Here is a 26,530-nt window from a genome sequence, read left to right as displayed (position 1 = left end):
CCTTGTGAATGGTGAAGTTTTATTCTAGTCGCTCTACAGAGAGAGAGAGAGAGAGGGAGGGAGAGAGAGAGAGAGAGAGAGAGAAAGAGAGAAAGAGAGAGAGAGAGAAACAGTGCCACTGTACAGAAGAGCTCCTGTGAAATTCACACAAAAAATATTGTTTTTACTCTTTATCATTTATAATTCTCCATGATGATGTATTCCAGTATGAATTTACAAGCGATGTATACAGGTGTCATTTCTAAATATATTCAAAATAGTTCCTTAAAAGTCTTTGAGGAAGTATTAGTTTTAAAAAAAAGCTCTATTCTTACAGCAAACCATAAAGAAAGAGGTCTCGTATCTTTGGAGGGATAGCAGACTCAAAGTAGAGGGTTGCTTTTTTTCTTTTATCTTCTTTACAGTTGAAGTCCTGACTACACATGAAGGAGAGGGAAGAGAGAAGCAGAGCTGGTGATACAGTAATTCTCACCTGCCATTGGAGGAAGAGCAAGGATGTCCCGCCATACTGAACCAAGCCCTGACCCCTGACCCGCCACCCCATCAGGCGCAAAACGTGGCCTGATAATGACCCGTCAGCCAATGAGGAAGTTGCACTAGGGTCAGGTCCTCGCCGTCTCCCCCAAAACAGCAGCAGCATCTTCATCGTGTTAAACATAGATAATTTTTTTCTCTCAAATATGTATATACTCACACCTGGTTACAACGCATTAGTGATCATAACATCATAACAAAAATAACAAACAAAAAAAATAAAGAAACATAAAACATTAAAATTGTTACATCTGGGGTTGCATGCCATCACCTCATTATTTATCATTAAATGTAATTAAAATACATTTTTGTCATTAAAAAGAGCAGGGTTGTCATCACAAGGGTGTGTCTGAGTGTGTGTATGTTCGTGTGTGTTGTGTTTGAACATAAAACAGCATCAGTTTACATGACAGTTCTGTAAAAGTAGAACAAATCGAACAAATCATCATGAGTTCATAAAAACGCGAGGGTGCCGTTTGATATTTTTTTTTTACATGTGCATATTGTTCACTTGTCAGCTCACGCAAGCAGCATGTGGCGATAAATATGATAATAATAATAAATATGCAGATAAGATGCAAAAAAAGACAAATGTTGCTCGTCAGTCAACATTGGGGAAGCTGATTGGGAAGCAAGGAGAGGTTCACTGCAGTATTCCAAGAGTAGAAAAAGGGCGATATGAGCGTGGTGGTTAAAGATGGAGCTTCAATTGAAACACAGTGGCTAATGCAGTCGACTGCCGTTAAAAACCATGGAGAGAAAAGAGAAAGATTCCTGTTTGAGTATTCCATTTAAGGGTAGTTTTTCAGATATAGGAGTAACATCCTCCGTTCTGTTAAGGGCGCACAGGAGTGGAGCTCACTGAGCAGCACGATCTAAGCCCCCTACCGCCATCCCTCCTTCCACTTCCTCTTCTTCTCTCTTTACTTGGGTTGCATGAGCTCGGGCAAAGAGTCGAGCTGGAAGACCTAGGACTGGTAAACATCAAAAGGAGAAAAGTTTTGATTCTGCTTTGCGGCCGTTAGAAATTGTTGTTTTTCCTTTTTTTTTTCTTTATAAATTTGTTTTTTCTACAAAAAAATTTGCGCCGCATCCTGTTCTGTTGCTACGGTTGAAGCTCCCCCCAAAACGCACAGAATCATCCTGAGGTATTTTATTTGATACAATTTGGCTTTTGTGAATCCAATCAATCAAGCAAATCAGTCAGTTAAGATGGTTACATGATTTTTTTTCTTTCTGTACAATTTGTACAGGGTAGTGCTACAAAAAAAAAAAAAAACTTTTTTTCTAAGTGGGGCACGCGTGGAAGAATGTGCAAGTCTTTTTCTGCTATCAAAAATAACAAACAAACAAATGCATAAACAATCAGTTTCAGGGAACCAAATATTCTGGTTAAGACTTCAAGCTTACCTGACTTCTGACATGCACGCACACAACTTACTCCACACTTACATGGATACATGATTGATGAGCACATAACAGCAGAGCCACCTCGGCTCCGGCCCTCTCCATCTTGCCCCGCCCACCTCATCCCACCCAAACAATGCTATGAAGGTAAACAAGGGATCCAAGGTTGGCCGAGGATCAACAGAAATTGATGATCAGTAATTGCAATCCCCAGTTCGACTGTTGTGGTTACCATACAGCAACGCTACTGCTGTACCTACTGACCCACAAAGCTCAATTTTATAAAAACTTAAAGAAATAAAGTGAAATTCTATAGCTATCCAGCAGTCTAGTGATGTGTCATGTTGATCGAGAAAAGGGAAGAAGGAGGGAGGGAAGAAGGAAGGAATCATCAGTGTTTTTTTAATAACTAATACCCTGTTTCTCAGTGGCAGGGAGGTCAGAAGACAAATCAGCGCCCACCCCCTCCCCAGCTCATCCAAGGTGGCGGTGAACACAGTTGTCATTTCATCCTTTTCTCCCTTGTTTACATCCTCTTTTCTCTCTTCCCTTCCGCTATTTTCTCGCTCTTTTGCAGCAGGAGCCACAGCATGACACTGATTTACTAAGCACAGAAGTCAAGGATAAAGGTTTCGATTGTACAAGTATCCATCCACCGAATCTGGCAAAAACACAGTCCCTTTTCAAAAAACATGTAAACTGTGTGTCTGAGAGTGTGTTCGTGTGTATTTTTGTCTTCTCCGACACCGAAAAAAATCAACACATGCAAAATAATCTACTACTCTTGATGGTATTTTTCAGAAAACTATGCTTTTTTCAAAAGCAAATGTGGGAGAGAGGTTTTTCTTTTTTTTTTTTTTAACTAATGGCTATTGTGCTACCAAATAAGCAAACACTAAAATCCTACATAGGGGGATCCGGATGCCAGAATCCCTAATAAATCTTATAGTTTAATAGAATAAAAAAGCAATAATTTGCAATTATTTTTCTATGTGCAGAGCCATAAATGAAATGCCCATCAGTTGCCTCAGGTTTTCCCTGCTTGTGTGTCCTTTTCTATCAGTCATTTTGTCAGTTTGTCTTTTTTATCCGTCAGTCTGTAAACATTATTCGTTGTTAGCACCTACTTTACTCTCAGCTTCTTGTCACTATCATGTCCCTTAGCCTGGGCTTAACACATAAAACCAAATTCTGAGCAAGTACACCAATAATCTACTGCCAAAAACTACTGGAGGTTAGCTCTGTGCCATTTAGCCGCGCATCTCCTTCTCCCTCTCTCTCCTCTGGCACTGCCAGGTGTCTCGGTGGCCATATTTGTCAGAGTAACAAGCAGCAGACCGTTGGACTAGCTCACTGTGACGCCTCTGCCCTCCTGGGACGCCTCCATGTCTGGCTGCGACATCAAACGTGCCCATCTGGTCTCTCTGTCAGGCCTCTTCTCCTCAACTAGCGAGCCGCGAGCTTGACAGTGGAGGTGGAAAGGAAAAAAGGGGTGGGGGGGGTTGGGGGGGTTGAAAGAGAGGTTATCTCCTCTCTCTCCCTCTGATTCCCCCTCGCATATCATTTCTCCCATCCTCCTCACCACTTCTTAACAAATCACAAATCAACCTTCCAAACAATGCCTGTGAGAGTCCTCCATTACCTTATCTTCTAGGCCTTCTCTGTCCCACTAGCGGGACTTTGCCAATACCTAAACCTTTTTAAAAACCTACAGGGTTAATTATTCCCCTCCCCCTTTACACCAGGACACCTTATGGCAGCGTGCCGGCCATGCAGCCAAATCACTGGTACATGGCAGAGAATGGACAAAAATGGTGATATCATCTGCAAAGAGAGTAGTAGTAGTAGTAGTACCGTCATCCCCGAGTGGGCATGAGTTCTTTTGGATTACAATGTCGAAGAGAAGAAGAAAAAGTGTGGCTATGGCATCCTTTGGTGGATAACATAGTTGATAAATTATAATACAAACCCAGAGAGGAGTAAAGAGGAGAGAACACATCATTTCTTATGTCAACTAAACATCTGACTCCAGACTGGGGATTTTTTTATACACCCGTCTATTGCTGAACTGGGCTGAGTTTAGGACGCCACGTGGGGCCGGGTATGCACTAGTCTTATTGGCTGAGTAAGGCATCACATGCTCTTTATTGTACATGTCATTGGCTATCCGCCCATCCCGTGAGCAGTACGAAGTGGTGGATTTAACGGAAGAGCGGAGATTGTTCGCATCGTTGCGTGTTTTGATTGGGGGCGCTCCGAGGACCGATGCAGGCGAGGCCACCGCCAGCTGTTTGTAAATATCAGAGGAGCTACGCCCATGGACCAGTCTGCTGCTGGTGTCATCCCTCAGCGAGTGGCTGAGGAAAGGGTTATCCGAGCCATGGGCCGGGTACAGGGACTTGCTCCTCTTGCTTTCCTCCAGGTTGTGGTTAAACAGCATTGATTTGGACCCGGTGCCAAACAGTCTCCCGGAGTAGGGACGCATGCCGAAGAGGTTCGCATAGTGCGAGTCAGATGCGGAGTCCAAGAAGCGATCCTTCTCCTTGAGGCTGACGCTGCGCGCCGGTCGGCCCAGGTCTACGTCCTTGGGCTTTTCTAGCATGATGTTGTCAAAGGAGTGCTGACGACTCAGCCTCAAGCGGTTTCTCTTTTGAACATGCGGCCCATCCGTCTGTGGCCAATACAGACCAAACATTTCGTCTGGTTGCTGCTGCTGTTGGTGGTGCATGGTGGGACTCACCAGGGGGTCTGAAAGGAGCTGGTCCTCACTAATGTCATACAGATTGGCTGTGTGGAGACATGCTTCACACCGATTATAGGGTGAGCGTGTGGCAGAAGCTGTAGCAGACACAGCGGAGGTGTACGGCCCTCCGGGTGGGTAGCTAGCGGTCACTTTGGACAAGCAGGAACGGCAGTGTGTCTGTTTGTAGCGATCAATGGATTCGTGTGGGGACAGGGCAACGTTTTTATCTTTCAGGCTGTAATGTTTAGAGTAAGTTGGGTCAGGGAGAAGATCTGAGTCGGTATGATGCAAAGGTGAGGAGTTCAGATGAATGATGGGCTGCTCACACTTCCTGTAGTTGTCACTGTGGTCGGAGTAAATCTCGGGATAATCCATATCATCTGCGGCAAGACCGCGACTCTCGCGGTAGTGAACGGGGTCTGAGTGCAGGCTCAGCTCTCGGTCTGAGTCAATGGTGTAAATTTTCTCTCCTCCTCCTCCTCCTCCTCTCCCACTTTGGTTGGTTCCGCCACTGACCTGCTTAGTCTTTAAGTAGGACAGCTCCACCTCACTGCAGTCCCTTGGGTATTTTGACGTCACCGATCTTTTTTTTAAGTTGTCCTTGGGCTTCAGGTGCTTGTTGTTTTCTGGGTCCTTGTAAGAGGCTGCCCTGCTGGAGCAGTCAGAGATGTCAGAGTGGGCTGTGTCCTCAGGGAGGTAGCGCTGCGTCTTCATCGACATTCGCGGGTCTGGCATCAGCATGTCAGGCATTGGAGGGGGCCCGGGCGGCACCGAACGAAGCGTGTCCACCGACTTCTTCCACAGGGTCCGAGGTGGCTTAGCATTGGTCTGGACTGAGTCAGCACTCACTGCCACCTCCACTGTGTTGGGATTGGCATCATTCAGGGTCAGAGGATGCTGGCCTCCCTGGAAGATGTAGTTGTTAAGGTGGTCTTTGTGGCGGTTAGCAAGATAAGACTGCAGGTCACCGGTGTCCCCGTAGATCATATCTTTGGGAGCGTAGCTTCGGTTGTCAGCGTAGATGAAGTTGCCCTTCTCTGCCATCATGTCCATGATCATGGGACCAGCCGAGTGCATGAACTCACGTTTGGGTGAGTTCATGTGGGAGCCGCCCAGATTAGACATGTTGGTCATTTGTTTGGCTGACTTGATGAGCTTAAGCATTTTATCTTGGGGGCTAAAGTCCAGATCTGACTTTTTCTTCATGTCAATGTGGACTCCATGGATGCAACTCCAGATTCCCTGCATGATTACATATGGATGGACGAGTAAAATGGAGGAGGGAAGGTCAAATAAAAAATAAAGCAGGGCAACAGGAGAAAATGAGGAGGATAAAATGGAAGAGAAGGAGAATCAAGAGGGATTGAGAGTGAAATGAAGAGAGACAAACAGAATAATTATTACTTATCTACTCTGGCCAAACATATTTGTGCGCCATGTTTTATTGAATTTATTAAATTGGTAGTGACTTAGCAAATCACAGTACACTGAGTCTTTTATCACCATTAACACAAACTTGAAACAATATTAGATTAGTCTTTCTTTCATTTTCTCTGAAACATACTCAATTTATAAAGAAAATCAATCCGTGCCCCTCAGTACAGATGGAAATTTGTTATGTTTGAGATATAAATCTTTTTAACAACCATGTATGATTGATACAAAGGACGTTGCGGGAAGAAACAACACAATAATTTAGACCATTCTTAAGCAGAAAGGGTTCAGAATAAATCATAAACCCACCAAGACATTAAAACACACACACAAATGTTGCTTAAAAAATAACCCAACTAAGCTAAATGCAGTCTTGAGCCTCTCCAGTGTATATTTTCTAAAGGGGGCACGAAGAAAATGTGATGCAACACAATGAGACAAGTCTTTCTGCAGCTCCATCAATTTAACAATACAAATGTTTGCAAAAATGCACCAGTGTCTCACAGTTAGAGGAATTCATCTAAATAAAATAACCTGAATCAACAATGACAATATCTCTCATAACTCATCGCCCTGAGCCTCCCTCAGAGGCGCTCTGGGGGTGAGAGGAAGAACAAACAACAGTAAACAGAGGAAATTACCATCAGTGCAACCGTGAGCGAGGTTAATAAAGCCAGTCTCTCTATATGGACTAACAGCCAAAAAAGAGCTGCCGATTTGCCTAACAGTAATGTCACACAGCTCTCATTTTATGGTTCAAAGAACAAAGGCAATTTTTTCCCCCCAACTCAGACCATTTCCCACCTCACGAATACATCCTTAAAAAGCATTTATCACGTTAACAAATTCAAAGTGCCTTTTGGTTCAGCACACATTTAGTGGAGCTTATCAACACGAGATAGGCCATTAAGGATGTCTTTTGCCCTAAATCACTCTTGGCTTTGAAAAGAACGTCTTTTTTCCAAAAACCTCACTTCATCTTCTCTTAAAAGTTCTGGCCTCCTGCTACCCCCTCCTCTGTTAACTTCGAGTCACACTCCGCCTCAAAAATAGTGCAGAGACACTGCAGTGCTTTTAGGGATGCATGTCCATGTCTTCTATTCTCACACACAACAAGGGAGAATGCTGACCTTTCAGCAGAATGGGAGAGAATAGATTGATTTAGCGTGGGTTGCCGCGATTTCATCCAAAAACATGCTGCAATTAGGATCTATTTTTGTCGATATTCAGGGCTGCCTCGTGATTCCCCCCTCCCGTCTCCAATCCCATCCTCCTTTGTGCAGCGCTCCCTCCTCTCTCTTGTTTCACTCAGTTTGTTAGTTTAGCAGTGGCTCTCTTTCTCTGCTCGTGTATGTGCTCACGCTTGCTCTGCACTCTTATTCCACTGATAGAAAATAGAACGAAGATAGGCCTGTCTGACCCCAGTAATGCCACATTAACCTCAACATAGCCGCAGTGCTTTGTTGCACCTTATAGCCTTAAACACAACCACTGTTAACCCATTCAGACCACCCCAGGCTGGAAAATTCACACAGCCACATGTGTGTACTCAATGGCCTGTGACTACGAAATGACAAAATTTAAGGAAAAAAGGCTAAAAAATGCTTAAAGAATATCTCTGCACATGCAAAGTGGTTCTTACCCTACTGATGGAGAAAAGGAGACCCGGCTTGCCGGTGCAGACCCCTGTGAAGCAGTATCTCAGCCTCCAGTAGAAGAGATGCTCAGAGACGAAGGTGATGAGGGAGAGCCCCATGGCGGTGGCCAGCATGTAGAAGACACCAGCCATGTTGTCCACATCCAGCTGGCTGGACATCACCTCGTTCTTCTCATTGTGGCAAATTCCTGTCAGCCACTGCGCCTCCAGTTCCTCCATCTCACCTGAAAAGCAAAAGAGCAGGGACTGACTTAAATCTAGGGCTGGGTAATAAAATAATAAAGATAGTTATCTCAATATTTTTCTCAATAGAGATATAAAAAATCGTTTGAGAAATCCTCCATATTTAACCACGCATATGCCCATACAGAGGGGAGGTAATGCACCTTAAATGCCAGTTATCAACCGCCATTAACCAGAAAAAGACAACGGAGCAGGCAACTACTACGTATAGCAACATTTTAACGTTACAACCACATTTAAAGATATTTTAAGTATGATTAATTTGAGCACGGATAACATCATACTATGAATGAATTTACCACGTAACATTAGCTACAGTAGCTGTAAAGTTTAATGCTTATGGCAAGTTGGCAAGTTAACGTGACTGACTAACCGGCTGTTTCATAAAATGATATGATGTGGAAGGCGAATAAGATTTCCATAAATTAACATGTCTTTTAACATAAATTCTGTCTCATTAATGTCAGAAAGACTTTCATCACTACCTCACAACGTCAAGTCCATCTTTTGTCATTGTTTTGTTTTAAAAACAGCAGAAATTATAAACAGTGGGTGTAAAACTTAGAAGAACTGACCACAGTTTTAATTTTTTGTTTTGTCCTTTTATTCTGCTTCAGTTGTCACTGAAACATGTGCAAAATGTCTAAAACTGTCGGTGCTGACCAGAATGAACATTTCTTCATCTGTTTATCATTTCATTAATTAACATTATTTTGTTTATAACTGTTTTGAATCTACTTCAGTTTTGTGAAATGTTCTGCTGTTTGGAAATTGTTGCCATGTTCCAACAATAAATTACAGTTTAAACCACAATTAACCATATGGTTTCTTCAACTTTCACTTAGGAGGAAAAATCAGCCTTTAAATTTCTAAGAAATAATATATGATATTTGAACATGAAAATCTAATGGCGTGATAACATATAACCACATCACCCAGCTCTACTGAAATCCTTCACTGACGGGCTCATTTGGGATTTGAAAAAGCCTTAAACCTGTGAGTTTTAAAGAGCTCTATGCAACATTAAGCGTGTTTGTCTGGACGCAGTTCTCAACATGGAGGACTATTAGACTATTCTCTGTTTTTATGTATTGGCCTACATTATAGACCTTTTTTCTGTTACTTCAATAAAGTCATTACAAGTTGCTGTGAAATCTCATCTACTTGCATTTTAATTTCTTACTTTATCCTTTTTCTCATTTATTTCAAAACCTATTTGATAAACTGGTGGTACAAGGTTATATCTTCTCCAAAGAGAGTCCTAATTAGTTTTAATACAAAAACAGATGTGAAGTATCAAATGGGGCTCTAATTTGTATTAGAAAAAACTAATGTGAAGTATCAAATTGGTTTCTAATTTGTATTTCAGCATGTACTTGCTTATAAATCTCAATATAGTGAGATATTAAGATATTGGATTGTTGCAAATATTGTCAGCATTTGAGTGATTATCTGTTTCAACCTGCCTGAATGCTAATATATTTCTTTGACTGTTGTTTTTCGGAGGCTGCTGTTTAAAATACATTTCTCTGGGCATCACCAGCCACATCCAGGGTCCCTCCACGTTGCCAGATGGGGTAAAGAGCTTGTTTCTTCAGTGCTAATGAAAGAAAGGTAGAAAGCAACAAAGACCTTATCTCTTCTCATCACTCACTCTGTGTTCCCTTCCCTTTAGCCCCCTCCCTCCCTCTGTGGCTTCCTCTGTGACATTTGGCGCGTGGCTAATCCAATCTGTGTCATTCAGGGCTGGATAACTAAGGCTGCTTGTGGGGAAAGACAAATATCATGGTGGTGCTCAGCTACATGTCTTAAGGGTGCAGACTCACCAAGGCATCATTAAACCTTTCGGACAATTGAAGAGAATTTGTGTCCTGTTAGATTCGCAAATACACTAATAGATTTAGCCACGGCACATCTTTTCTAATATGACATAATGACATGCTTGGGATTGATTGGCAGCACAAGAGAACAAAGATAAATGAGATTTTTCGGTGTCAACAGGTCACTTTGTCTTTCTTTTTTTTTTTTAAATCGAGCGCATTCAAGGGAAAAGCTTTGGGGAGCTGCGACTGTCTGCACTGTTGCTCTGACTCCGGGGGCGAAGTATTGCTGAAATTCAAATTTTGTTCTCTTTTCAGCAGTCAGACGGCTCAAGCAATAGTCTGGTGAGCAGTCAGTTGGAACACAGGAACACAAGTCTCTACAAGTTTCATCCACACTTTTGGGGTTTTTAAAAATGTTTTTGCTTGAAGCATCTGAGACAACCCATTTAAGATGTGAGTGCAGTAACAAAACTTTTTTGTGCAATTCTGTCTTTTCCATTACCTTATTATGAGCCACAAACACGAAATCCATTCCAGGTCAGGACATTCAGTTAATGTAAGTTTCCTCTGAAAGCTTATCTGCACTTTGAAATAACTCTACCTCAAAAATGGGCGAGCACAGAAAGTTCCAGACCACGACTGTATGATATTTAGAACCAACAGATTACAATCTTGCAACACTGTCAAAATGCATGAATTTCTACTGTAGCTGGTTTTTGTTATCTGAAACTATGATTAAACAAGTAATAAAAGCACATTTGGAACATTGCCACATGATTGCCAAACAGTTGTTGCATAGGACAACAGTATGCCCGTTATATTAAGTCAAAATTAAAGTTTTTAATTGAACCTTTAAGTACTGGTGTGTAGGATTTAGTGGCATCTATCAGCAAAGACTGCAGATTGCAACCAGCTTAAACTTCTCCAATGTGCCGAGCTGAGCTCCCAGGTAGAATTCCTGCAGGTTTTTACCAGGAGTCAAATTACCTCAAGAGGTCTCTTCCTCTCCAAAAGAAACAGACCAGGCGATTAAAACCAGTAAAAACACTGAATAAAACAGTTTCACATTGCAAATCAGTGTTTCTCTGATGCTGTTAGGCTCGTTGCAAACAGTTTGCTAGCCCCAGGACCTATTAATGCGAGCTCACCTTTCTCCTCTGATAACTGAAGATTCAGACATTTAGGAGGTTTTTTACCAGGGGCCAAATTATCCGCAAAGGTCTCCTCCTCTCCAAAACAAATGGAAAACCTGCTGATTTAAACCAGTGAAAACACCTAAAAAAAGCAGTTTCACATTAAAAATCTGTGTTTTTCTACCACCGGCTTATCACGGGGGATGATGTGAGTGGCCCTCTCTAGAGCCAATGTTTGGTTCGTCCTGTCCTGGGCTACTGTAGAAACATGGCAGTTCAACATCGTGGACTATGTGGATGATGTAGATATAAACAGCTCATTCTAAGGCAACAAAAATGCAACAAATCTTTCAGGTGATTCTACCCCCCAAAAAAACATATTTACTGTAAAGTCTGACAAGTTGATTTTACTAAAAAGAAGCAAGGAAACTGCCTCGAAAAATTTAAGTAAATATAACTATAAATCTTAATTTATGTTTACTTTATATCTAATTGTTAAGTTTACTTAAAATTTAGTTATGCTTACCTAATTATTGTGAAGTTGATGATGATTTTAAAAAATGACAAGTTTAATTAAATCAATCCTTTTAAGAGTATTACATGTTAACAGTACTTGCATATCCTAATTTAATCATGGTCAAAATCTTTGTGATGATCGAGTTAAGTCAGACTGACTTGGTTTACTGAAGTTGCTAACACTCAGAAAGAACAAGGTAATTTCAACTATCAATACAAAGTTACAACTTCACAGAATTGAGCAAATACAGCTAAATTTAAAGTAAATTTACACTTTAGATATAAAGTAAACATAAAGTAAGATTAATAGTTATATTTACTTCACTTTTTCAAGGGAATGAGTTTCTGGGATTATTTTAAGTAAGATCAGCTTGTCAGATTTTACAGTGTTTTATGATATTCCATTAACTTATTCTGTTAAATCCTACAAACTGGTCTTTTACAGAGAGTGTGACCTGCAGCTGGCTCAGCCATGTCGATGCCGGACCATGTGTTTCCAGACAGGCTGTTTTGTCTCTGTCTGTTTGTTCTTCACCTTCCTCCGCTCTCCCCTGAACACATCTTCTCTCTGTCTTCCCTCTGTCCCCGAAAAGCCATATGCTCTCCACCCACATTGTATCTATCTGATCAAGTAGCATCTGCCGGGACACAAAGTCACTGTCATCTATCAAGGACCTGCCCTCCTCTCACTCCCCATCTCTCTCTCTACCTGACACACAGTCTTTCCTCGTCTTCTTCTGATCCCGTGCTCCCCGCCTTGTCCTCTCTTTGACCTCTCTCTGGCCATCACACACGCGCACCGTCACTGCTTTTCTGTCTTTCTCATCACTTTCTCCATCCATCTGTTTGCTCACTGTCCTCCTCTGTCACACTTTATTTTGTAGTCCTTTTCCCCTTGCCATCTTTCTCATTTTCTCCTCTTTTTTTTGAAGTGTTATAGCATAGGCAGCTGGACTTGTCTGAGTTTCTTGAAGATGATTCATCTCCTATCCAAGTGGCTTCTTCAGTTCTAACTACAGAGGTCTCTTGTATCAGAGCTGAAACATCTTGAAAAAACTCGAGCAAATCCAGTTGACAAGGATATAGCACTCAGAATTACCATTACCACCATTTTCATACCTTTCTTTTTCTCTCAATGAATTTTACCTCAGTCTTTACAACAACACTGGAGTAATTAGCATCCTCAGAGAGTTGGTGGTAACTGAAGCACATTGATACAGCGTGTACGAATGTATAAAGTGTATGGATATATAAAGAGAAGTGGATACAGCACTGGAGGCGGGGCCCCAAAGTTGCATCCACTGATTTATGGAAATCTCTTATTACAATGTAAGTATTGAGATTTTTTTTAAGATTATTTTTTGGGCCATTTTTCTTTTAACAAAAAAAAAAAAATCTGATTCCAAATGTATCTATAAAGCACATTTAAAAACAACAGAGTTGACCAAAGTGCTGTACATCGATAAATATATATATAAAAAAATAGCGGTAAAAATAATAAACATAAAATAAAAGACGGGGGATAGCATGCTGCAAAGGGCCAAACATTGGAAATGAACCCCAGCTGATGCAAAGGACTCCATCTATATGTGGTGCACTTTACCAGGTAAACTACAAGTCGCCCCTATTGGAAAAAAGTATTTTTTGGTCCCAAGCCATCATGTGTTGAATCAGGATTTTGTAATATCACTGGTTGGCCACTACATCAATTACCCTTAAAGCCCAGCTCTGCTCCTCAGGTTTGGTGTCAGCACTCAGACTTTACAGTGTGACGCATTGAATGATATATATATATATATATATATATATATATATATATATATATATATATATATATATTTTACCTCTGCATCAAATCATTCATCTTTAAATCTTCTTTTACAGTCTGATGGTGTGTGTCTGAAAACTTCAGCAGCATGAACTGACTGGGATATTAAATCCCAAATATGGTTTCTTTCTGTCATGGTAAAATTTCTGCCTGAAGTTTTGAGGAATGCCTCTGCAGCTTGTCAGTCAGGACCTGTAGCTCGCAGCCTGAAAATATCAGTGTTCTTTTTCTATCTGCTATTGTTCTGCCTATTGTGTATTTGATGCAAAGGCAATAATTACACTTTTCCACGTGGATAATTGCAATGAGACTCAAAAAGGGGCAAATTGCACTCAGCTGCAAAAACTTAAATGCTGGATATTATGGATGAATCGGACTTTGAGACGAGGCACAAAGTGATTGCAAGGCATGCAGAATTCATGGTGCTATCAGTGGCTGCAATCTATTTTTTTTTTGTGAATTTCCCCACCAGTGTATATCTGCAATTAAAGACGCTGCCAAAAAACTACAAGTGTAAAAGATTGGATGGCACTATTTATAGGGAGAAGACAACTAAGCAAAACAAAAACACTACACAGGATGTTTTTCCAAAATTACCCAGCCATGAAATATGATGGAGTGTTGCCTGTATGCTCTGCAGCTCTGATAAGATTTGGTTGGAGAGGATTATTGTGACACCAATGTTCATTTAATCAACTTCAGTGCACTTAATGTGAGTGGCTGTGTGAACACCCGCATCAGCAAAACGCTTTCGATGTAAAATGTAAATGAATCTGTCACTAAAAGCTCGAGCTGTCTTGCATTCTCTCTGTTTTGCTGTTGGGAAATTGTTTATGTAAGAACTTCTGAAGCTACTGTAATAAAGGAGTGTGGCGATTTGGATGGAGTAATGCACGCACGCGCGCACACACACACACACACACACACACACGCAGATCTGGTGCTGCAGAGGAATATATTAGAATAACTTACACACTCTGCCCTCTGTTTAGAGCAGCCCTTTGTGTCCAGAATAACATCAAAGGACTATTTATACTTCGCTGCTTTCCCTTTGTGCTGTCAGCAGACAAGGCAGTAGAGATGAGTGTGTGTGTGTGTGTGTGTGTGTGTGTGTGTGTGTGTGTGTGTGTACATGTGCATGAATTACAATGCTGGCAAGGAACAATGTAACCTTTTGCCTTCGCAGATAGTCTCATACACCCCGAATCTGTGTATGAGAATGCAGCGCAAGTGTGTTTCTCACCATCACCGATGATTGCCAGGATGGCCAGATCCACCTGTCGTTTCCAGTACGAGCCTTTCTGTAGAGCGATGCCGTAACCAGTGGTGGCAAAGATGTACCTGAACACATTCAGATGCACACATACACACACACACACGCACGCACACACAGCCAGAAACACATATTTTAACCTTTAAACAAATATTCTCACCTTTCCTCCTCCAGATGGTGTCACTATGATTAAAAATATCTTTAAGGAGATACCTCATGCATGATGATGCTTATAAATGTCACGGAGAGGAAATTTAAGCAACGGATAAACAATCAAAGTGACTTAAACTTTTTTTGGGGGGGGGGCAAACACAAGCAGCCCTTGTGTCTGCCCTCAAACGTTTGCTTTTTTTCCAAGTCTATCTTATAACAATACCGACATGCCCATGTGTACATTAAAACACTGTTGGCCGCTTTAATCATCCCTCTGCTCCATGCTGGCCTTGAAGAGAGCCTTTCTAAAGCAATTTTAGTGTTTAATTGCTTTAAAAATGGACCTCTTTGCAGCCAGTATGGAGAGGAACAACTGACAATGACCAATGATACTTACGATGTACATTTGGGCATGGAAGCGTTGTCTTTAGATAAACTTTAAAAAAAAGGGCACCTATCTTTTAAATCATCTTTCTTTTTTATATGACTATGATTAATATGAACATAATAATAATAATAATAATAATAATAATATCCAAGTGTCTAATATATGACTGCTGCCTTATGACATTCAATGAAAAAAATTCTGGTACAGGACATAAATCCTTTAGATCACACTCACCAACTACAACAAACAAACCATACAACACAACAATATCACAATATACATATAATAATTACAAAAATGGTCACAAAAAGACATTTTTTCTCTTTTCATAGACACACCTTAGTGGAAGTGATTTTAAATATTTTTCTCCTAAATCATATCTATTATTCCAAAATTGGATAACAGGCTCAGCTGAAATGTCATATATTCATGTGGACAAGCTTCTATAACTCAGTCACGTCATCTCTGCGTCTCCTGTATCCTACAGAAAATGTAATTTTCTTAACCTCTCCTCATATGACATCTCTTTGAGACCTAGAATTAATTTAGTAGCTCTCCTCCGAACTTTCTCAATTTTTTCTAGCCCATATATTTTAATTCATAAGGACACCAGACTGAACTTGCAAATTCAAGATGCAATCTCACCAGGGATTAATACAATAGTGAAAATATTTTGCAATTTAATTTTTTGCATAAAATTTTCTTCAAATCTAGTCAAGGTGGTCTGAAGCAGGAGGTAGTGAGGTGGAGAACACACTGAAAGTTGAGGCCCTCGCCAAAGTTAGCTACACACACTTAAAAGGGAAGCCACGGCGGAGAACATCTCTGAATGCTTTGTTGATATTAACACGTTTTATTTTGTGTATTGAAGGACTCTCTGATGATAAGTCTGTCTTGCTTTTTTGGGTTGCTTTGCAGTGGAGGCAGTTGTTGCCAACGCTGGAATAGCAACTTTCTCTGCAGGACTCTCCGCCATTGAATCAGACTTCCACTGAAAGAACGTGCATGCAAATATGTATTTGTAGATCAGCCAACAGGAACCCCCTTTCTCTGAAGTGACCTGTGATTGGCCTAAACCTCTCAACAAAGGCAACATTTCCTAAAGCCTGAAAAGACAGTCAAGAGGAGAACAGAGGCCTTGTTTTCTTACAGTCCACTGAAATTACAATATGCTCAAAGGTTAATACAGCATTTTTATCCAATTCTGCCTAAAAAACCTGCCTAACTAAACTTTAACCCTTTGAAACCTGTGCAGGATTGATTTCTTTCAAAACATGGTTAAAAGGAAGGCAATGTGCAATGAAAGAAGAAATTAGCAAGAAATGAATTAAAAGTACATTACAAAAGTAAATTACTTTGAATTAGAAAAATTGTTGAAAAAATATTTTAAAAATTGAAATACAAAGCTAAATAAGGAAACTGAACACTAGACACTTGGGAAAAGAATGTGCTTAAAAATATTATAATTCTGTAAAATAATTTAAAGCACGGAATTTCAATCATCTTAAATATAGCTTTTCCTGAGCTTTTTTCTTTTTTTATTATAGTTTTACCTGGCTTTTTTTTTTATTTCTTATCTCATTCCACTAATTTCTTGTTATCTGTGGAAGATTTCTCACCAAGTTACTTATTGCCTTTTCTCCCATATTTTCAAAATAATTTGCTCAGGGTTCAAAGGCTTAAACACTTGTAAAATACGTCTAAAAGCAGCTCAAGAAACTTGATGTCACTCTAGGTTTCAAATGGTTTTAATGGTTTTAAAATGGTTGAATATTGATGTTTTTTTCTAAAATATGTGGTGGCATCACATATCTGCACTGTGACTGAAGACAGTGGTCTTAGGATCAGTGCCGTCCTGAAGATCTCTGCTGGTTTTGGAAATAATTCACAACATGTAAATTAGTGAGCTGGTGAATAACTTTTGTTACCTTTGAACAGAGGCAGGTTAGCTGTTTCCCCATGTTTTCTGTCTATGTGCTAAGCTAAGTTAGCCAGCTGCTGGCAGTAGCGTCATACTTACTGTACAGACATGAGGGCGGTCAATCTTCTCATCTAACCCCCGGCAAGGAAGCAATTGAGCATATTAACCAAAATGTTGAACCGTTGTAAAGATTTTTTTTTTTTGGCTTTTGCCTTTATTTTATAGGACAGCTTAAGCGTGAAGGAGGGAGAGAGAGGGGATGACATGCAGCAAAGAGCGGCAGGTTGGAGTTGAACCCGCGGCTACTGCAGAGAGGACACAGCCTCTGTAAATGGGGCACCCACTCTACCAGTTGAGCTACCGGGCGCTCCACTTTTCACTTTTTTGTAAGACAAATAAAGCAGTTTCAGAATACATGTGGCCTGTATTTACACACATTGAAACCATAAACAAACCCTTACACGACTTTACACAATGGTTTGGACCAAAGAATGGCAGGATCAGACCATGACGTGACGGCAATCCGCACTTAAAAGTGTCTTTGTAAAGAATCAAAGCTTTGGTTACCCGCTGCCAATGGTCACCAGCTTACATCCCTCATCTCTGCCGGCCATGTAGTTCAACACTGCTGCATCATAGATGAAGGCATCCAGTTTACTGCAAAGGAGCAGAAAAAAAGAACAGAGGAAAGAGACAGAAGAAAACAGACAGAGGGAGGGGATGAAGATGCATGAGGGGTTTCATTTTTTTTAAAGAGTGAGTGAGAAGAGCACAGGAGGAGACCGAAAGCGGGAGAGGGGCTTATTTTTCAGAATGTGTTGTTTGCGGATCAATTCTAAAGTGTTAAATCATCTCCAATAGGACGGCAATCCAAGCGGAACCAAACACACAGAGGACACAGCGGGGAGTGGCTGCGGTTCAATACAGCACGCTTCACTGATGATAGGACCTTGGAGGCACGCGGACGACCTAAACAAACTTTAGACAGACACAAACATTTACACTGTCTCTCTCTTTCTTTTTCTTTCTGCCTTCGTCCACACACACACAGACACAGACACAGACACAGACACACACACACACACACACACACACACAAATAAGCAGGTTGCGAAGTGGAACGTACAAACGCAAAGATCTCAGACTCAGACTGACATTTTCAATGTAACTGATGCCATCACTAACCGCTGCTCTCTCACTCTCTCAGTGCCCGCTCACACTCACACACACACACACACATGCACATGCACGCAAACACACATGCACACACAGAAAGCCCTGCTAATAGTGCAGTGACTGGCTGGCATTTACTGAATGTCAGATCCAGCCCTCTAACGGAGGCTCACAGCCGATAGTTCAGCTGTGTAATTAGCTTAACCCAGCGCTGGCTCCATCCACACGCAGGCTGTGTGTGCAAACATGTAGGAAACCGGGCGCGCGTGTCAGCGTGTGTGTGTGTGTGTATACTTTAGTGTGAATGCCCACATGTGGCAGCGCACCGGTGCATGTGCATGCACGTGGACACAAGTGTGCATGTTTGCAGACGGCAGCCAGACATACTGTGGCTCTAACAGCTTGGAGAGGGATTCAGCCATCACAATCTGTCACACCTTTATTTGGGCCGAATAAAATGTAGCAGCACAGATTTTCTGGCCACTTTTCATCTATACCTTTGAATGTAATCTCTAACACAGCAAAATGACCATTTAGTGTGACTCTGAATCTTATTTTACACCACTACAGGGAAACTCTTCAGTGCAGCACATAACCTGTCAGTGTCCAAATAGCACCTGGACCCCAAAGAAAACATTTTAGCAGAACTGGCTCTACAAATTGTCAAATACTTTCATGGTTTAACCTTTTGCTCACACAGAAACTTTTTGTGGAGTTAAAAGTTTTATCAGGGCAACTAACAAACTCTTAAATCACCCAAAACAGAAAGAAAACACTATTTTATGTCTAGAATTCAGTCTCAGTTAAAACATGCAAGGCTGTCTTCAGACTGACAACAGCACTGCGTCATAAAAACTCAAGGGGCTGGGCTGGCGTGGCTACCGGAGAGAAAATGAAATACAAACAGTTCAGGTTGAAAGCTCATGAAATGCCAAGACTCCTGTGTTGAACCTTTGTAAACTCTGGAAGTTGCCACAGCAGAAAGAACTCCTCTGCTCCTCTGTATCCATATTTGTACAATGCCACACAATACATCACAAAGATATGACACCTGCACTGCGCTTTTGAATAAATGTGACTTGTCGCTGGAGTGCTTTGCTTTTTTTGCTAGATAATTCTGCACTTTTTGTCGGTGCCTTTCGTGTTGGGTTAAATCTGGGTTACTCATCTTCACTGTAAAATCTGACAAGTTGATCCCACTTAAAATAATCTCTGAAACCAATTGCCTTGAAAAAGGAAAGTAAGTATGACTATAAATCTTAATTTATGTTTACTTTATATCCAAGTGCTAAGTTTCATTGAAATTATGTTGTATTTATTGAATTTTGTGAAGTTGCTGCAAATTAAAACTTACAAGTGAATTTACATTCTTCTTTCTTGGTGTTAGCAACTTCAGAAAACCAAGTGAGTCTGACTTAACTTGATCAGGACAGAGGATTTTGCCAGCGATGAAGTTAGAGGATTAGCGAGTTGTGTTCCCTTAACATATTCAACAATATACAAATGTGACAGTCTAGTTTGCGATACAGATATATAGCAGAGTATACCTGGTTTACTGAAGTTGCTAAAACTTAAATTATTGATTTAATTAAAGTTGTTATTTTTAAGTTGCAACAACTTCACAAAATTATGTAAATATAACTAAATCTTAAGTAAACTTAACAAATAATATAGACATAAATTCTGATTTATAGTTCTATTTACTTAAATTTTTCAAGACAATAGATTTCCACAATTTTTGTTAAGTAAAAGAGGCCTGGACCTCTGTTGGGGAGCCTAGAGATCCTAACCTGGCTCTTTTTTTATGAACACGCTCTATTTTTATGCTTTTTTTATGCACTGTGGCACCTTGTTTACTTACACTCTCATGTGGGGCAAACTTGTGCAGAGAGAGAATATATTTGTTCCAAACAGAGAGAAAAGGGGATCAGATTTAGTGTTTGCATGGTTATTAGGTCTTAATGTTTTTCTGTTGCACTGATTATTAAAAGTTTACACCTCTCAACCCAAATGAAAATTCCTTTTGGCCGTCGAATCAGGCCAGTCATTTCTGATTGAGGTGATTACATGAGGCATTTTTTACTGAACCGGGCTATTTTTTTGATTATTAGTGGAATATTCAGGTCCTATTGAAAAAGGAATGAAGAGGGTGTGTTTCTCTTGCAGCTGCCTTGTCAGTTTGGATACCCTAAACCTCAAATGACTGCAAAAACTGTTTCATGTTATTAAAATGATAATGCAAATCATTTTCCAATATGATATTCTAAACTTTGCTTTTACTGTGATTAATTTAGGTTCCAACATGTAATCACATCGATTCAACTCCCCGATGCATAGTTTTGGTTCTTGTGGCTGTAACAGATTTTGCGTGTAAAGCCTGTCAGCATTATGTGTGATCACAGCTAATCCAGCCATCGAGCCTCAAACAGCTGAACGCCGCAGTGTTGCTCATCTGCTAATACCACAGAATAGAATTATCAATGAGGGTATTACTGGCTGCACACACCTGCAGCCAGCTGTGTGTGTGCTGATACACACCAGTGTTTTTCTTTCACAGCATTTTGCTCATGTGTATGTCACGTTAGTTTACAGAGGTATGTATATTTGTGCGTGTTTACCTTTGCGCTGTATGTTAATACAACACAAGCGAGAGCGCTTGAGAGTATTATAGATGCAGGAGTGGTTTAACCTGTCTCTACGTGTTTACATCCAGGTTACTTATGACTTATGGATGAGTGAGAATGAGCTGAACATCTGCATAAAAATCATGGATCATGAATTACATCCTCGTGGTCGTCGCGTGTGTATTCTTCTCCTCCCCCTCTCTTTTCTCCCCATGAGGCAGCCCATCCTTCCAGCTGGGAACTCTGATTGGACCCCACCCCATAACCATTAACCAATCAGAAAGAACTGCTTGTCGTATCACCTCATCAACCTTTTGTCCTTTACCAGTTTCTCTCCCTTCCCTCTGTTCCCGACCATCTCCCCCTCCTTTCCCGTCCCCTTGCCATTCCCCTCTCTACTCTTACCCTCAATTTCCCCTTCTTCCCTCTTCCATCGCCCTCCCTTTTTCATTCCATTACCACTGTCTTCCTCTCTGGTCTCTTGGCCCTTTCCTGCTGCCCTCCACACTTCCTTCATTTCCTCAAATCAGGCAGTTTGCCCTTGGCCTCCTCCCTTGTCCCTTTTCCTCTTATTCCCATGTGATGGTGTGATGAGAGTCACCCCTCCGTCTCTCCTCCCTTCTTTTCTTACCAATGCCTTTACCTCCATTTTTCTACTCATCCAACGCTCACAAATTGTTCCACTCTTTCAATCTGTCTTTGGTAAGCACGGTGACAAACCCCCATCCTTCTCTTACACAAACATAATATGGAAGTATATAGGTGACAGACGATCTAAGAGCACGAAACAAACTCTGAGTGCTACTCAGCCTGCAAGTCAACATTTGAGAGAGCACAAACACAGATTTGCAAGAGCGGAATTAAGATTTGAGTGTGCAATCCTTCTTTCCCAATTTTTTCTAGCTGCTTCAACAGCTTCTGAGCACTTCAAACTGTTTTTGTAGGGCTGCCCCCTGAAAGTCAAGGTTTTAATAATCAGTTGGAGACCCCTCAGTCAACTGAGATTGTTCAAAAGGAGCAGTAGTGTTTGTTTTTTTGTTGTTGTTGTTTTTAGTCAGTCTGTGCAGCGTATCGATGGGGAGGTCTCAGTCCCTAGATTTAGCTGCAGAGTGAGCTTTCACACGGATCTCCGGTACAGGCAGCTGCAGACCCAGAGTGAGTCTGAGTGAGACGGAGCTGCCTGCAGGGAGAGAGGCCCTGAGATAACGTTATCTTCTGCCTTCTGATTAGAAGCGGTGACTTTAAAGCTCACAGCAACTTGATACGATACAGTCTCTGGCTTTTGTTTGATATCTAACGTCTACAAAACATGTTGCAAATTTTTGATCCGTCGTTAGTGTAGTAAGCAAGCAATAGCTTGGAGGGCTAACTTGGCTTGTTTACTTGGTATCTCAATAATTATCCAGTCATTAGTGATGTGAGTCAGCTGACGTTGATTAAAGTCAACCATGATATTTTCATATCCCTAACTAAAGTTTTGATTGCTTAAACCTTACTGCTGACCCCTTCTTAGTCACACGATGACTAAAGTGACTAACGTATCAAGATACAATGCAAAAGACCTCACAGATGTTTGGTTGAGATCAAAATGACGACACCATAAACCATTGGCTCCATAAACCCAAGATGGCAACGGCCTAAATGTCGACCTCAAGACTTCAAATTGTAGTCCACAAACCAATGGTGATGTCACGGTAGTTACATCTATTATTTATATAGTCTATGTATAATACAAACACCATATACTGCTCTTTGTTTCCACCTAGTGGTTAAAAACTTTACTGTCCCAGCTTTTATTTTGAAAGTAGAACAAAGGACTAAAAGGATGACCCTTCACTTAAAAGTCGAAGTTGAACAAGTTGAACAGGTGACTCTTTGCTCTCAGTTTGAGGATTCAGTCTGCCAGAAGTGAACGCAAGCGGCTTTGATCATTACGAGCGTGAGAATCTTGATCGCTGGCTCAATCTGAGTTACACAATCATCGGTTACGCTCACGTCTCCGTCCTCCCTTGTGCACCGATCTGATTCTGCTCTTACAAATCCGAGTGCTCTCAAAGGTCGACTTGCAGACTGAGTAGGGCTCGAATGTATTTTGTGCTCTCTCAAATCTTTTGTCATCGATATACTTCCGTAACCCAGCACCACCAGTCTCATTGTAGAGACCAGCACTAAAAATAGCTCCTGCTGTTCCCAGTGAGGAAGCCCATTCATCCCCAGTCTCAGAGGAGCTGTCACACACACACACACACACACACACACACACACACACTCACACACACACACGCGTGCACACGCATGCACATGACAGCAAGTTCCCTCACAGACACGCAGTTACACACACATCTATATGTAGGCACACACAAACACACAAAGAGGAGCGTTTTTTGAGGTTGACTGCTGAATATTTTGCATTAGTGAAATAGTATTTCAGTAAATCAGTGTGCCTACGCGCAATCATGCTCACAGAAGCGTTTCCTTACCCCGTTTTGAGGCTGACAAGTGCGTCCACGACTCCAGTTTGATGATATTTTACCATGTACTGGTGCATAGCGGGGTAGTTCTTCCTGATGTTCCTCTCTGTGGATCCGTTTGGAACCGTCCCGAAGCGGAACGGAGGCGAGTATGCGTACGGGTTCTGAAACTGAGGTGGAGGAAAGATGGAGAGAAAACAAAGAGAGAGGAAAACAGAGGGGTAAATCAAACAGAAATACAGATAGAAGCAGACTGACTAGCAGACAAACTGATTCCAAAAGTGTGTCGCTGCAAGCAATAGATGTGTAGGTCACACCATCTGATACCCTATTGATAAAATATCAGTCACAGTTAACCCTTTGAAACCTGAACAAATTGGTTTGATTTCTTTCAAAAACATGCAAGAGACCAAGAGAGCAAGAAATCTGTAAAAAGTACAAGAACATGACCTGAAAATTAGTTATCAAAAAAAGTAAAAAACTACTCAGTAAAGGTGCTTAAAAATTATAATAATTCTGTAACATAACTTGTAAATATGTAATTATGATAATTATATATATAGTTTTTCCCTAGCATTAAAACAAATTATATGATAATTATTAATGTACTAATGTACTAATTTCCTGCAGTTTATGGATCATTTCTTGTGAAGTTGCTTATTGCCTTCTTGCCTTCTTTTTAAAGCCCTGACATAGACCGGAAGTGGTAAAAACATGTTGGCTGTTTAATGACGTAGCCACTATAATAAAGGTTTTTTTTAGTGTAATTCCTCCTCATTTTTCACCTTTTTAGAGTGTCTGGATTTCCTTCCTGTTTATCCTGTTGATTCATGTTTTTCATAAACACCCGACACAAGTTTATGACCTACGTTTTATTACAGCCCACAGAGCAACCAGACATCTCTCTCTTTTGAACAGAATAAATGTTGAGCTGAAATTAGACTTTTTAAAGCCCTAAAACAACCACTGTTTTTAACTACTGCACCTTTGCACAGTGCAATTTTATACACTACATAGTATTTATTATTATTGGATTTTTTAAAATAAGTTAGTATTTTTTGTATTTATTATTTAGCTTTTTTTTTTAGTGCTTTTATGTTACGTGAGGTTGTGTGTGGTTAGCTGTGAATGAACTGCCATAACAAATGTAATATCCTGTGCAAAATTTATAAAAGTATCTATCTATTCATCTATCTACAAATCTGCTGCATTTAAATCCATCCCATTATAATCTGGGCTGCTCTAATTTCAAATGAAGCATCTCCAACAATGCCAAGTAAATGTGGTCTCCAATACTCTGAATTGAATAGTGAGACAATAGCAGAGCATTTACTCACTTATATTAGATTTCTTTAGGGAATAGCATAAATTTGGGCTTTTCAGAAAACATCCGGTAGGGTGGGGTTAGAGTCCCAGACTTGACTTGTCATAGAAAATCAATTTATTTAATTTATCAGATTTATTTGTTAGAAACCGTTTATAATGATAAACATAAATGTTGCCTTTACTAGATTTTCAGTTGAGAGGTCTCTTTTCTCCCTTCCATTAACTGAATTTCTTTTCCCTTTTATAAACTCTCTGATCATTTCTCTCCGTCTCCCCCCTCCCCCCTCTGTGTGTCTCTCAGGTATAATCTAGTCTGTGTACAGGTCAAGGGTTTTGTAGTAGTGTGCTTGTCGCTCCAGTAACAACCTACCCTCAAGCACTGCGGTAACAATCTGCCCTCAGTGCCAGAAACAGACAAACCCTATCAATTAGAAGTGTGTATTATGAACTCCACTCTAACCACATAGTGTGTCTATGTGTGTGTGTGTGTGTGTGTGTGCGTGTGTGTGCGTGTGCGTGTGTAGCACTGAGCAGTGGTTTCACTACATTTTATCAAAACAGCTGTGGAAAAAAATATTCCATGACATTTCCATATATCTACATGTCTGTTTTGCTTCACTTTCACACATTCATACAACTCAGCTGAGGGATTTTATTAGCATATCATTAGCATCAGTGTTTTGTTCAGTTTCAACATCTGTACAAGAAAAAAAAATCTGTGTCCGATTGTTGAATTGTTTATGCGATCTACTTAAATCATACATGTATCTGCATTGTCTATATGTAAATATTATTAGCATACTGTATCCGCCTGTGCGTCTCCATTGTCTAATCAGGTCAGAGTGTGCTGAGAAGTCCGCCGTGCATGTGTGTGCATGCATGTGTTTGTGGCGATGTCACGCGGTGTGTGTGTCAGCATCACAAGTGAGAGCCCTCAGGAGAAGCTCTCTCCACATGCAGTCCTCCTTTCCTATTGTTTCTCTCCCCCGCCCCCTCCCGTGGCTCTTTTAAGGTGGAACAGAAGCTTTAAGGTCAGAAGAGGGCAATCATGACATGGGAGTTTGGGGAAGGGCACTGGTTCAACTCTCCAGGCCGACTGGGAAAATGCAGATTGGGACGGCGCTCCTCTCTTGCTGGATAATTAGCAGTGAAGGGCTTTTGAGAACTGCACCAGCTGCTGCTAATGAAAGCTTGATGCAGAGATGATGAGAAAATGAAAGCGCAGAGGATCCGAGTTTCAGACAGGTGGAGATAAGAGGATTCACTGCCCTGCTACATGGTCATGCCCAGCAGCAATGCACTCTAGATATTGCGATTTTGTTAACAGGTGATTAAAATCAGGTCCCAATCTTTTCTACCAAGAGATCAAGTTTCTTTTATATGTTAATGTTTGTACTTTTATGTTGAAATTGTTTTTTTATATATTAAAGAAATACTTCACCAACAAAATGGTCATTTGTATATAATTTACTTAGCCTGTTATTTTGAATTTGTGAGGAAAAGTCTTTCTTGAAAGCCTCCACGGTGAACGAAGAATCCAAAAAACAGAAACTTCTTGGGAACTTTTGATTCGTTACGCACTGATTATAGACTGAATATAAAGACGGACGACATGACAGCTCCCAAATAGTGAAGCCAAAACATCTTGGTGTGAAAAAGCCTGTCCCCTTCATGTTAGTGGTTGGAACATGGGTCAAACTAAAAACTCAAAGTACACGTCAAATACATTTTTCCATAAGGTGGTTTCTGTCTTTTGAGGTAGTTTGTATCAGTCAGATTTTTGTTCAAGTGTTCCTTTTTCTGATAAGTTTGGTTTTTGGTTTTTTGGACCGGTGAATGGGCGAGAAACAGAAACAGAGATCACTTCTGCACAGACTCTGGCT

At 40.8% G+C, this 26,530-nt stretch overlaps 1 protein-coding gene across 2 annotated transcripts in view; it reads right to left on the bottom strand.

The window, feature by feature from the left end:
• The window catches only part of grin2aa (glutamate receptor, ionotropic, N-methyl D-aspartate 2A, a), a 187,504-nt gene continuing 160,974 nt past the window's right edge, over positions 1-26,530 (bottom strand). For both annotated transcript variants that reach the window (XM_042504779.2, XM_088090923.1), the window contains 5 exons: positions 23,331-23,491; positions 17,621-17,710; positions 14,562-14,659; positions 7,761-7,999; positions 1-5,926 (listed from right to left, as the gene is read on the bottom strand). In XM_042504779.2, the coding sequence (XP_042360713.2) occupies positions 3,956-5,926; positions 7,761-7,999; positions 14,562-14,659; positions 17,621-17,710; positions 23,331-23,491 (2,559 nt within the window). In that variant the 3' untranslated portion in view covers positions 1-3,955. The remainder of the gene's footprint in view (positions 5,927-7,760; positions 8,000-14,561; positions 14,660-17,620; positions 17,711-23,330; positions 23,492-26,530) is intronic.

Source organism: Plectropomus leopardus, chromosome 18, assembly GCF_026936395.1.
Source record: "Plectropomus leopardus strain MGB_pleo_1.0 chromosome 18, ASM2693639v1, whole genome shotgun sequence".
NCBI lineage: Eukaryota > Metazoa > Chordata > Actinopteri > Perciformes > Serranidae > Plectropomus > Plectropomus leopardus.
The sequence above is the reverse complement of the archived record's forward strand: the minus strand, read 5'-3'. Positions and strand labels throughout refer to the sequence as shown.